At 42.9% G+C, this 13,087-nt stretch overlaps 1 protein-coding gene across 6 annotated transcripts in view; it reads left to right on the forward strand.

The window, feature by feature from the left end:
* Window positions 1-13,087, forward strand: part of EHBP1 (EH domain binding protein 1) — a 253,241-nt gene that overhangs the window by 188,796 nt on the left and 51,358 nt on the right. For all 6 annotated transcript variants that reach the window (XM_069955491.1, XM_069955487.1, XM_069955486.1 and 3 more), the window contains 3 exons: window positions 4,795-4,922; window positions 11,031-11,169; window positions 12,349-12,452. In XM_069955491.1, the coding sequence (XP_069811592.1) occupies window positions 4,795-4,922; window positions 11,031-11,169; window positions 12,349-12,452 (371 nt within the window). The remainder of the gene's footprint in view (window positions 1-4,794; window positions 4,923-11,030; window positions 11,170-12,348; window positions 12,453-13,087) is intronic.

A 13,087-nucleotide genomic window follows, 5' to 3' on the forward strand; every position in this document is an offset into this window, starting at 1 on the left:
GAAGCAGGGCAAACCAGGTCACAGGTACAGCACTTTCTCCAGCAGTTCAGAAATGTATTGGAAGACTCCAGCGGGATCAGGATACCAACAACTGTGTGATGAAAAGCACAGGAGACACAAGTGACTATTACTGTGCTGCAGAATGTGTTACATGGTCAATAGGATTAGAATATTTTTTAATGGTAAATTCCCTTTAAATTGTGAGTCTGTGTTTGCGTGCTTTCGTTTGTTACACTTGCATGGTTGCTGTTTGTCTGTTGTTTTGTTGAGGTTTCTTATCACAGGACTTCAGAAGCGGAGACTTTCTGCCTCTGGAGCATATCCTCGGCGGAATGGCAGAGCCTTGGCAGTCCTTCGCTCATAAACACCCAAACTTTGCATTTCTTGCTGGAAACACAGACGCTTTCTGTAATAGAATATATTGTGGTCTCATTTCTGTCTGTACGTTCCTGTATGATCGTGCCTGTGATCAGTGTTACCTATATGAAGAGTTCAACAATGGCTGACACGGAACACAGGGATAATCTGCAAGATTGTTATATCTGTTATCTTTACAGAAAGACATAGGGGATAAAGCTCTGTTCACACTGTGTATTTCTTATAGACTTACACACTGATGTGGCCATAGATTTGTATGAGATGATTGGGTGTTCACCTTCATACATACATCTTTATATCATATCAATAATATGTTATATGGGGATCCCGGTGCCAAAGAATTACCATTTTTCCTTCGTTTAGTGGATCAGTAAGACCGGATCCTTATGTAGGAGACCTTCACAAATCCATGGCCAATCCGAAGCAAATTCTGCAAGTGTTGCATTTGGATTTGGCTGCAGATTTCATTAGTACTACATTGCCATGACAATCCGCAGCAAACCCTCAATGGAATAAATAGAATAGGAGTACCTATCATATGAACAAGGTCAAGTTGCTGATGAACTCACTGTGATTAGCCCTCCCAGCATTACAAAGAAGCTACAATGTCACAGATACAGCCTGCCAGGCACTTGTTTACATCAGCCGTCTCAGAAGGGAGGGGGGAGAAGGGGGAGACAGAGAGAGAGGATCACGCTCTGATTTTTGGGTTTTCAGCAGAAAGCAGCAGATGAGAACTGGTGGAAGGAGACTGAATAGATAATAACAAGTATGGCAGGAATTGTTAGTCTCACCATGGGCAGCAACATACTTAAAGTTATGTTTAACTGAATACCCCTTTAGAAGTCTACAGCTATAATGAAAGTCTGTGGGCCTTTTTGTATACTGAATTACCAGACGTCCTATAATTTCATATACCTCTGATTATGGCTGTTTAGGGATGAAGTGGCACATAGTGTTTGGTCCTTGTGATAGGTAACATCTATCATACATCGGAAGCCATGCTGCTATGACAGCTCTGTTATATTGCAGATCTAAATAGACTATTGAGAGCTTCTTTTCAATGGTAAAAAAAAAAAAAAAAAAAAAAAATTCCATTGTTTGCTTTTGTATTTAAAACTGATCACTATGTAACATAACAATTGAAAGAAGCTTTTAAGAGGTTTTCCAGGCAAACTTTATTATCACATATCCTCACGAAAAGTCATCATTATCAGATTGGAGGGGTCCAGCATCCTTCCCGATCTGATTGCCAAAGCCACAATGCCTACAGCAGCACAGCCTCTCCAGTCTGACACTATGCAGAGAATAGGTACATCAGTACATTCTGTCACTTTCCTCTAGGTGATACACTATTTGATACCTAACATATTTGTTAAACACTTCATTGACCTAAAATGACCCCTTGTGTCAGAAAAGCTGTTGTAAAGCCCGGCTGCTAGGTGCCTTATTTCTTAGTAACCTTCTGTCCCTGCCAATAACAGCAGCAACCAGGACAGATCTCAGGGCGTGGGAAACGATTTACGGGAGAGAGAGGGTCTGGCCTGTGTGAAGATGGTCCATACCCTAAAGGTAAATCAAGGCTTCCACCTTATCTCTTACCACTGATAAAGCTCAGTGCAGCTGTCCCTTGTGTAAATAGTGGGGTACCTGCTGCTGTACACACACAGTGCTGCATTATATCTTCCCACCTCCATAGTCAGCAGTAGCAGCAGTTCAGTGCTTAGTGTAACCCCTTCCTTGCTGAGCTGCTACTGTTTCTTTTATTCCTCTCACATAGCACCGTGCATACCTAGTCCAGCTATGGCATACGACTTTGTACAGGCCACAATGTATTGCTTAATCCCCAGACCAGACTATATATGTAACGTATAGAATTGGAAGCCGTAAACCACGTAAAAATGTGGCACTGCTCTCAGGGTGAAGTCACAGCCCGCACTCTTCATTAGGACGGTGCAGAGCTGGAAGAAAGAGCACTGACCCCCGTACCTGAGGGCCTCTTGCAGCCCCAGCCATTTGTGGTTCTAAGGTGGTCATTTGGATTGACAGGTTTGAGCACAGGAATAATTGTAGTCATGAAAATTTGATCTGTGATGATGGATGAAATACACAAGGCTTTTGAAGTGTTTTCCAGGAAACAGAGTTAAACTTTTTAGAATGAGGTTTATCCTTGACTGGATTAGTGACCTTGTCACATTGTGAACCCTCTACCTCTTCAGCACATCCCAGGCCGCGCAGTCTGCAGCTGGACAGCTTTATTAACATCTAAAAAGGACGCTTGGGCCCCGAACACCGGAGGCCACATTGGTGCCATAAATTCCCTATTCTTTAATTTTTCAGTATTGTTATTGGTTTAGCAGAAAATGATTGGATGGTCCGATGCCGTCTGGCTGAAGTTTATACATTTCTTTACAGTTTGCCATCGGTATAGCTGGCGGCCAAGATTGCCAACGCAGAATTTATGTATGAAATTATAAATTATACAAATAACTTTTCATATTATCCTTTTTCCCTTAACTTCGAAAGCAAATTCATAATGGTTGTTGCCCAGAGTTGGGAGGATTCCATCCACCTGGTCATACAGTGATAAGAGAACAGAACGTCAGGATGAATTGTCATTTGGATATATAAGTAGTCGGGTGGGTGGACAACAACCGACATTCCTAGAAATTATTCGGCAAAATCATTGTCAGACGTTTCTTGCACGGCCACTAGTCCCACTTTCTGCTACCAATCATCAGAGTCCGCAATCTGCTAGTATTCAGCAGTAAAGTCAACTTACGACTCCCGCTACATACAGACCAACGCTTATGACTTTTGTGAATACACACTGTTGACATTTTTTCAATTCCTTTTGCAACCAACAATTTTAGAAGCACTTTTTAAAAAAAATAAAAACTAGAGGTAAATAGAGTCCAAGCACGATATGATGTGTAATGCAGTTATAGGGCAATATTTGACCTGGCACATCCCAGTTTTCACAATGATTTACTCAAGGTCTGAGAAATACTGTTGACATATAAGTTCTACTGGCCCTGTACTGCTGCACATTTATCTGTCATTTGCATCAGCAACCTGAACGCTCCTGCCATTAACTCTGCATGATATATATCAGAGAGTGGCTGGAGCATGCTGGAGCGCGATCGTGCAGCAGTTGATCACCGGTGGCTGCAGAAGATGGATGCAGCCCCAGGGAGTCCTGGTGGATACAGCTATAGGCTTTAGATGGTATGCATGTTTTCCAGGATTCCCTAAGGCTGCATCCAACTACCTACAGCCACAGAACAGATGGGTGTATTACTTACATGATTTTATTTGGCTGTTCTCCTAATATGCAGGAGAATAGGATTCTTGCTGCACCTCTCCCCCGCCTTCCAGCTGCTGATTGAGAGTTGACTGCCTTTACACAGCATGGATAGATAACTGCCAATCAGCAGCTGGTGGGCGGAGTTTTCTGCTTCTCATGAATATCCAGGACTACTGGGCTCATGCACGTAATGGAGAGGACTACTTATTGTCCATGTTATTCAGGGGGAGATCTCTGCAAGGCTGTGTCAGGATACTAGCGCAAACTTTTAAGCTTTTTTTGAGCTCCTGACATTATAATTAATCATGATACTGGGATACTCTCAGGTCCAGTCCGCTAAACATCGTCCGTGTACGAACATGTGAATGACCCCTAACAGTGAACTTACCACCACAGGAACAGATGCGCCCAATGAAATAAATTGTCAGTACTTTTATTGCCTTTTTTTTTTTTCTTGCCAAAGTAAAGAAAAACACTTGTGTAAACTAGACCCTACTGTACAGTGCATTGTTGTATCCAGGCTGTAGATGTTGGACAGGTTCCCCTCGTGTTAGTGGTTTCCATAGTCTCCAGCTTTGATAACGCCGTCCGGGCCCCTAAAGCAATTAAAACCCTTTAGTGACAGTTCTCAGAAAGAAATCTGATATTTTCCAGATTAACTACGTCTTGTGTACTTATACAGCGAAGGAAACCCACCGCTCAAGAGTCAGCAAACTAATGTAGTCGCATACCAAAGTGCGTATGTACGTGTATCTACACGAGAGGCAATGTTTTAATTAACAAAGAGGTGAAAAAGTTCAGTCTCGCCTGGTGCGGAACATACAAAGTACCATTCAGGTATTGACACTAAGCCAAGAACAGGCTAATGTGTGAGGTTCTGTGGAGTGAAAGAATCACATAGCGGGCCTGTAGGAGCCTGTACACGTCTGCTGCAGTCTACAGCTCAATCTGAGATTCTCCTCTTACCTTTACTGGAGATTTTTTCCTCCTTTTTTTTTCCCCTTTGTTGCTATAACTGCAGCCGAACAGGTTGTAAGATGACATATTGCTGAATAATCGCCAAGTCTCAATCTCTCCCCCCCTTTCTCTTTTACTATTTGCATACATAGCCGGACAGAACGCTAACTCTGTGGACGTCAAGTTGAAGAGACTTCTGGAGTCTCAGCCACAGGTGGCAAACTCCTTGTCCAATGCCGCTCAGAAAACATCACCCGAAGCCTCCAACAGAGACTTTAAGGTGAGTGGGGGCTGACAGAGACTATAAGGTGAGTGGGGGCTGACAGAGACTATAAGGTGAGTGGGGGCTGACAGAGACTATAAGGTGAGTGGGGGCTGACAGAGACTATAAGGTGAGTGGGGGCTGACAGAGACTATAAGGTGAGTGGGGGCTGACAGAGACTATAAGGTGAGTGGGGGCTGACAGAGACTATAAGGTGAGTGGGGGCTGACAGAGACTATAAGGTGAGTGGGGGCTGACAGAGACTATAAGGTGAGTGGGGGCTGACAGAGACTTTAAGGTGAGTGGGGGCTGACAGAGACTTTAAGGTGAGTGGGGGCTGACAGAGACTATAAGGTGAGTGGGGGCTGACAGAGACTTTAAGGTGAGTGGGGGCTGACAGAGACTATAAGGTGAGTGGGGGCTGACAGAGACTTTAAGGTGAGTGGGGGCCAGCAGTGACTTTAAGGTGAGTGGGGGCGGCTGAGTGTTGGGTTCAGCTCATTTAGTACACATATCTGCTGGATGGTGAATGGTTGACCTATCTGTGCTTTCATTTATGTTCCCTCCTTCCGTACACTGCAGGTGTAGCAGAGCTGACTATGTACTTAACTCTTTAGGATAATGCAGTGCTGCATACATCCTATATCCAGTCTAGCTCATACACTGACATTCTAGCACATGCAGCTTCTCATATAAGACTCATCTCCTCTTATTCTCCATTTCTTATGCTTTTCCCTTGTTTTCTCTTATGTAAATGCACCATCTGGCATCTTTCATGTTGATAAAACCATTTATATGTACAAGCCATATTAACATGGAGAGAGCACTTAGAGGACCAGTCCGTACAAAGAGCGGAGTGAAGTAATGGAAGTGGCATGTGTAATAGGCTTAGAATAGAAGGGACTGGTTATACTATTGTTGACTAAACAGATGAAGAAAGGGCAACAAATGCCAAGGAAAGCTCAAAACTGACACACTGCAATTGTTTTTACACATATAAGAACTTTCATCTTTTGAATTTTTTTAATAATGCAAATTTAATTTGCATAAAAAATATGTTTTAATTGAATGATATATTTATCATATATAGCATTTATACAGTCACCAGCTGAGTGGGCACTAATGTCAGGGCGCACGATTCCTTTGCTGAATTCTTATTTTATATAAAAATATGTATATTTATATTTTTTTTCCAAATGTTTATATGTGTGTGATATATATAGATATAGATAGATAGATATAGTGTGTGTATATGAGAATTTATACATATTGATAGACAAACAGAAACAATATTAAACATATAATGTCTACGGCGTTTGGTAATTCCATAGAAAGTGAATTGGCCTGGATAAACTTAAGGATAAGAATGACGTAAGATTAGAAGGGCCATGAGGCTTTTTGCTACTGCCAACATTCTGCGTTTCCATTTTTTGTTTGTATTTATATTTATTTTATGTGTAATGTTTTTATAATTTCATTATTAACTGTGTCAAATGTATCGTAATGTTTAAAAGTTAAATATATATTTATAAAATATATCACAATCTAAACATTATACAAGATTATTATTATGATGTTAGATTTTTATTGGTTTGATTTCTTGAATTATTTGTGTAATAGGATAAAAGTGAGAGAAGTAGGGGAGAAGCTGTCAGTCGGCTGATGGCTCCACGTTGGGGATAACTTTTCACCCACCTGCAGGTTGTTAGGGGACTCCATTGCTGACTGAAAGGATTTCCTTCCCCCAGATAGAGGAGCCCTTTGAAGTCCCAATACAATGACTTTCATTGCTTCCCTCAGCCTGTCTGTTCCAATAAACTGGTGATGAAAGTGTGTGGATCTCGCACCAGAAGAGTTTGTCTGTCTCACAACAAAAGGAGCCCAGATCAGGCCCGATCTCTGTTTTCTTTTTTTCTCTTTATTATTTTGTGTGTTTGTCTGTCCGATGCTGCTTGCAATTTTTTTTTTGTCATCCCGTGCTAGTTTTAATGTAAAATGAAGCCAGAGCGGGATTAATACAATGAATTGAAAAGGCTAACTGAATTAGTGGGCTTAACGGAATACATTTGTAAAGTGGCAGAAGTCCTTGCCCATACAAAGAATTCTTAAAATGGGATTTAGTGGCTAATCGGACTGATAGTTAGCACATTGCACGGCTTAGAGGAATTGCTAAGGTTTTCTTGTTTTGTTAGGTTAGTGCAGGCTTTAAAGGGTTAAATCTTAAAGCTGCATGTGTATATGGGTTTTTTGTGTTTTGTGGGGGGTTTTTTGCCTATGCACAAGGGCGCCCTCATTCATTATACATGCAGGAAGATATAGCTAATGTTAATCCCGGTATTCATTTCACAGGAGTTGGCCCTAAGAGTTTGTTTGGGTGGCAACAAATATTTAAGGAGGTTCATTCTCCGGGACCGATACCTACTTAGAGGAAGGGTGACGTCTTGTTAGCCTTGTGGTCAATGATCCTCATTGTCTCATGTAGGCTTGTTTATTAGCGAATCTGTTATTGGTTTATACCGGTGCAGTTTTATGCACTTTGTTGTTTGGTTTATAATATGACGTTATGAGCAGTAAATCGTTTTTTTTGGGGGGGGGGGGGGGGGTAGGTTGGCTTTGGCTCGTATTCTAGCACTAATAATAAAATCCAGTTTTACACATTGATAAATACTCCAGTCTGCGTTTGTGGGGACGGATAAAGTGTTCCCTTCCCCAGAGGGTTGAGCGTCCCCGGCCCCCTCTAGGCTGGAGAATAGGCTGCTGGGAGAAGGCGCTCATTATTGATTGTCTCAATGCAGAGGAAGGGCAAAGTCTTGGTAGCTTTTGATAACCAGTCTCAGCATTCAGCAGGCTTAGTTATTAGTCATGCATCTTAGGCTTCCCCTATTTACTTTCAAAACACTTAATAAAAATAATAAAAGATTAGGTGTAAAATGAAATATTTGTTTGGTACATAGGACTCCTCGGTATCTGCAGCTTCCACACACTACTCCGCTTTAGCCTTCTGGGATCTTTCATGTTGATAGACCTATTTGAATTTGCTACCAGTATTAGCATTGGAAGCCTTGGAAAAAAAAATAACAATTGTCGCAGTAAAGGGCTTACCTATAAATCTGGCTTTGGAAAGGTATAGCTGATGAAATGCAGTTCAGTGGGGTTGTCTTCTAATCCTACCTTTTCAGACTTCATACAGCATTAGTGGTTTATCTGAATGGGCATAAAATTAGAAACTAGTTCTTCTTGTTGTACAAGTCGGTGGGACTAGAACACGATAGAATCCCTCCCCGGTAAGGTTGCAGCGAGAGGGGAAGAGATTAGCCGGGACAAGCTTTGCAATTGATATCAATCACTTTTGGAATATACACCGCTGCATGGAGGCTTCATAGTGGAGGCTGTGATGGAGGCTTCATAGTGGAGGCTGTGATGGAGGCTTCATAGTGGAGGCTGTGATGGAGGCTTCATAGTGGAGGCTGTGATGGAGGCTTCATAGTGGAGGCTGTGATGGAGGCTTCATAGTGGAGGCTGTGATGGAGGCTTCATAGTGGAGGCTGTGATGGAGGCTTCATAGTCGAGGCTGTGATGGAGGCTTCATAGTGGAGGCTGTGATAGTGGAGGCTGTGATAGAGGCTTCATAGTGGAGGCTGTGATGGAGGCTTCATAGTCGAGGCTGTGATGGAGGCTTCATAGTCGAGGCTGTGATGGAGGCTATAGGTTCAATTACTTAGGAATAGGGGAGATTCTACATTACGGCGTTGTTTGCCTCATTTAGATAAAGTTTCTTTTCTGCCTTTTTTAATGTTCAGTATTTTATTGAAGACGACGTAGACATGGATTCACATTTGGCAATATACTAGTGATGACCTACATGCAGATTTTTCTGTATAACACTGCTTAGCCATAAAATAATACTAATAATATAAAAGCAAAATCGAGTTTGTAATAAGCCAATGACTTGCAATATGCAAGGCCCCCACACACTCTTGGTTTTTCAAGGATTTGCACCTTTAATTGTTACTTGTGGGCTCTTATGGGGAAATTAGGAGAAGTTTTAAAAACTAGTCAGCCAGCAGGGGGGATGATAATAAACAATCAGTACTTACCTCTCCCAGTGCCCGCTGGAAGGCATTTTTCCCCAGAGTTCCAATGACGTTATGACTGGGGGGGGGGAGGGCAATAGGCTTTCACCCGTCTGATGGATTGCCCGCTTAGCCAATCAGTGACTGCAGCGGTGTCCCGCCACCTGACACTGACTGGGCGAGCGGACAGTACATCAACCAGGCCATAATGTTGGCTGTGAAGGAGATCCCGGAGCCCAGTGGGGGTCTCAGAGCAGCAATCCAGTGCTAGAGAGGCAGGGGGAGAGGAGAGTAGTGATGGTTTATTATGCCCCCCCCCCCCCAAACTGCTGTTTAAAATATTAATAAATAAAAAACTTCTTTAAAAGAGGGTCCATGGAAAAAAGTCCCCCCCCAGTACCCCCTAATGACAAAGTAAAAGTGGAATGTTAGAAATATTTGCTAATTTATTTGAATGGAAAAACTGAGACCACAGGATTTGTACAGCTGGATTTGGGGATGTTCGGCCATTCTTCCCTGCAGATCATCTCCAGCTCTGTCAGGTTGGATGGGGCCGGTGGTGGACGTCATTGTCAGGTCTCTCCAGAGACGTTTGATTGGGTAGAAGTCAGGCTTTGTTTCTGGCCCCTCTGCCATAAAGCCAAGGTTGATGAATTGCCACAAATTGTTGATGTTATGGAAGTTTCTTCCATCTAGATCATTGTACCTCTACACTGGCTGAAGCCTCCTGCTCCCCGGCACTCACTTCCTGAGTTGCAGTCATCAAGACAAAACTATGGCCGTACGAGATGTCAGGTAGCTGCAACAATGTTATAAAGACACTGAGTCGGGGAGAAAGGAAAAGTTTCAGTGTCGGGGGGCACAAGGCTTTCTGCGCTCCATAAACCCCTTTAAGGTCCATCTCCCCTGATTACTTTAGAGGGGCAAACAGCTCTACAAAGTGTCCTGATTGCTTTGTACCTTTCAGCAGATCGATACCTCCACGCAATCCTGTCCTGAGCTCCACAGTTCTGGCTTGGTTTTGTTTTGTCGGCTGTGAGACCTTCTGTAGACAGATGAAACCATTAAAGGTGTAGAAGCTACTCTGAGATGATGAAGAGAAGTTATGGGGGACCCCAGAGCTTAATTTCAAGTATTATAAAGGGCCTGAATACTTCTGTCCATGCTTTAGTTTCTACATAGAATCCTCCCATTATCGTTATTTAGTGAACAAAGCCGCAACATCACAAAATATGATTAAAAAAGTGGCAGGATTTGAAGAGACTGTATGCCCTGTATGGCTGTGATCCGTCACTTTGGTTTTTTTTAAAGGAGAACTCTTTTATTAGAGTATTACATTGCCCCCCAAAAGTTATACAAATCACCAATATACACTTATTACGGGAAATGCTTATAAAGTGCTTTTTCCCTGCACTTACTAATGCATCAAGGCTTCACTTCCTGGATAACATGGTGATGTCACTTCCTGGATAAAATGGTGATGTTACCACTCGACTCCCAGAGCTGTGCGGGAGCTGGAGATGATGATGGCAGAGGGACACAGGACACTGGAGGGACAATGAGAATCCCTCTGCCATCATCCTCTCCAGCAGCCACAGCCTGTACAGCTCTGGGAGTCAGGTCGTGACATCACCATGTTATCCAGGAAGTGACATCACCATGTTTATCCAGGAAGTGACATCACCATGTTATCCAGGAAGTGACATCACCACGTTATCCAGGAAGTGAAGCAATAATAAGTGCAGGAAAAAAAGCACTTTATAAGCATTTCCCGTAATAAGTGTATATTGGGGATTTGTATAACTTTTGGGGGGCAATACAATGTCTGACCCCGCTGGTCACATAACACTCTTGTCCTAGAATTAATAATTATAAGGTTGTAAAGGGTGCGGATTTATCGCTACAGATTCGCAGTGAGATCCGCTGCAGATCCAGTCCCATTCATTCCTATAGACCACATACTCACAGCAGGAGTAATATCTCGCTGTGCGTATGTGCTTGCTTTTTGCCTTACGGTGACGCACATTTATCTTTGCTTTCTTCTGATTATTAGAACGGTACTGATGTATCTGGTGCAGACAGACAGCACAAACCTTCCGATCGCTTCAAGAATCCCGTCGTGATCAACAAAGATCTAACAGTCAGGAAGATTGAACTCGAGTCCTTTAGCCAATGGGTGGAGATCTGTCCAGGTATTACTTGTTCTATATAAATTATTTGAGGACTCCATTAGAAACGGAACAGCTCTTGATTTTTTAAGCAAAAATGATCCCTGTTGTGTCCAGCAGCTTCCCCCTCCCTGTGATAGCCTATGGGATATCTAACCTGTAAATCACTTCATTTACCAAACACTAAAACCCAAAAACCCAACAAACTGTATCCACCCTCACTGTCATCCCGAAAGCACCCGCTCTCATCCCAGTCTCCTCCTGCGGTGACCGATTGGCTGAGCATGCACTTCCTGGTGCCTAGAGGAGACTTGGAGGAGCTGAGCAATAGGGACCAAGTATTCCTTTTTATCCAAACCTGGCCAATGTGGGATGAAAAACCCTAAAAGCTATGTTCTTATTTTTCTTTCAACTGGTTTCAGAAAGTTATACAGATTTGTAATTTTTTTCTATATAAAAATCTCCAGTCTTTCAGTGCTTATCAGCTGCTGTATGTCCTGCAGGAAGTGGTGAATTCTCTCCAGTCTGACACAGTGCTCTCTGCTGTCACCTCTATCCATGTCAGGAACTGTCCAGAGCAGCAGCAAATCCCCATAGAAAACCTCTCCTGCTCTGGACAGTTCCTGACATGGACAGAGGTGGCAGCAAAGAGCACTGTGTCATACTGGAGAGAATACACCACTTCCTGCAGGACATACAGCAGCCGATAAGTACTGAAAGATTGGAGATTTTTAAGTAAATTAAAAATCTGTATAACTTTCTAAAACCAGTTGATTTGAAAGAAAAATATTTTTGCTGGAGTACCCCTTTAAGGGTCTCACCATTTTTTACTTACTATCCAATATAAAAGCCAAAGAGCCCTCTAACAGCAGCCATCTTGAAACCAATCGCAGACCAGCTCTCATTGTTCCAGAGTAGTCTAAGAAAGAAGAGCTGAGCTCCTATTGGCTGGTGGCACCTCCATCATGGCGGCCCCTTATTTACCTCTCTGCTCCGATGTTTCATCTTGAAGTGTTCTCACGTATTTACCTACAGATGTTTTCCCCTTGTAACAAGTGTCGGCAGGTTTCTTTTCATCCCGAGTGTTTCTTTGCTACGAGTTGATCCTAATCGGCGGTAACTGCTTGTACACTTACGCGGAGTCCCATCCTCCACCAAAATATAATGGACTTTCTCTCCGTCTTCTGTTTATTTATTTTGCAGAGATGAAAAGGCAGAGATCAATGCAGGAGGACACGAGAAGAGGGAATGAAGGAGCGGTGATAACCGAGCCCCCGAAGAAGCCCTCAGAAGATGAAGTGCTAAATGTATTCCACTCTCCCCTCTCTCTGCCCTATTTCATGATTGCTGATAATTCTCCGCTGCACCGCAAAACGCCGCTTTTTATTTGTTAAAAAATAAGATATTAGGTTTTATTATTATTATTTTTTGTCCCTTCCCCCTCCCTTTCCAGAGATGTCAATCTCTGGCGCATTGAAATCTCTATAAGAGGGGCGCAGCGCCGAATTAGTCTGCACCAAGGTGATAATTGTCAGATAAAAAAATAGCATTTCTCTCACTTGCAAAAAGTCCCCCCCCCCCCTTATTGAAGGCGTTGCCATTGAGGACCCTTCCCCGGCCAGAGATGCCAGTATTGATCTAGCAGGAAGATTTTAATTATTACAATGGAGGATGCGGCAGGGCTGCAGTTAGAGGGACAAGTCACAGGAGACCTGCTCGCTTCTCCCAGCCAACCCATTTTGTTGACTTGGGTTAATGGGTGTTCAACCTTTCCATTATCCAGATCAGCCGTGAATTACCAGCTGAATGATGTTTGCATTAATATAATATATATGGTAATTTCTTCACTTAATTAACGGGGAGGTTCAGCTCGGTAGGAGTATGGGCTGATCATGTGTAAAATTGATTTGCGAGGGAAATATTTAATAGACCGCAGGGAGAG

Source organism: Dendropsophus ebraccatus, chromosome 15 (genome assembly GCF_027789765.1).
Source record: "Dendropsophus ebraccatus isolate aDenEbr1 chromosome 15, aDenEbr1.pat, whole genome shotgun sequence".
In the NCBI taxonomy this organism is placed as follows: Eukaryota; Metazoa; Chordata; class Amphibia; order Anura; family Hylidae; genus Dendropsophus; species Dendropsophus ebraccatus.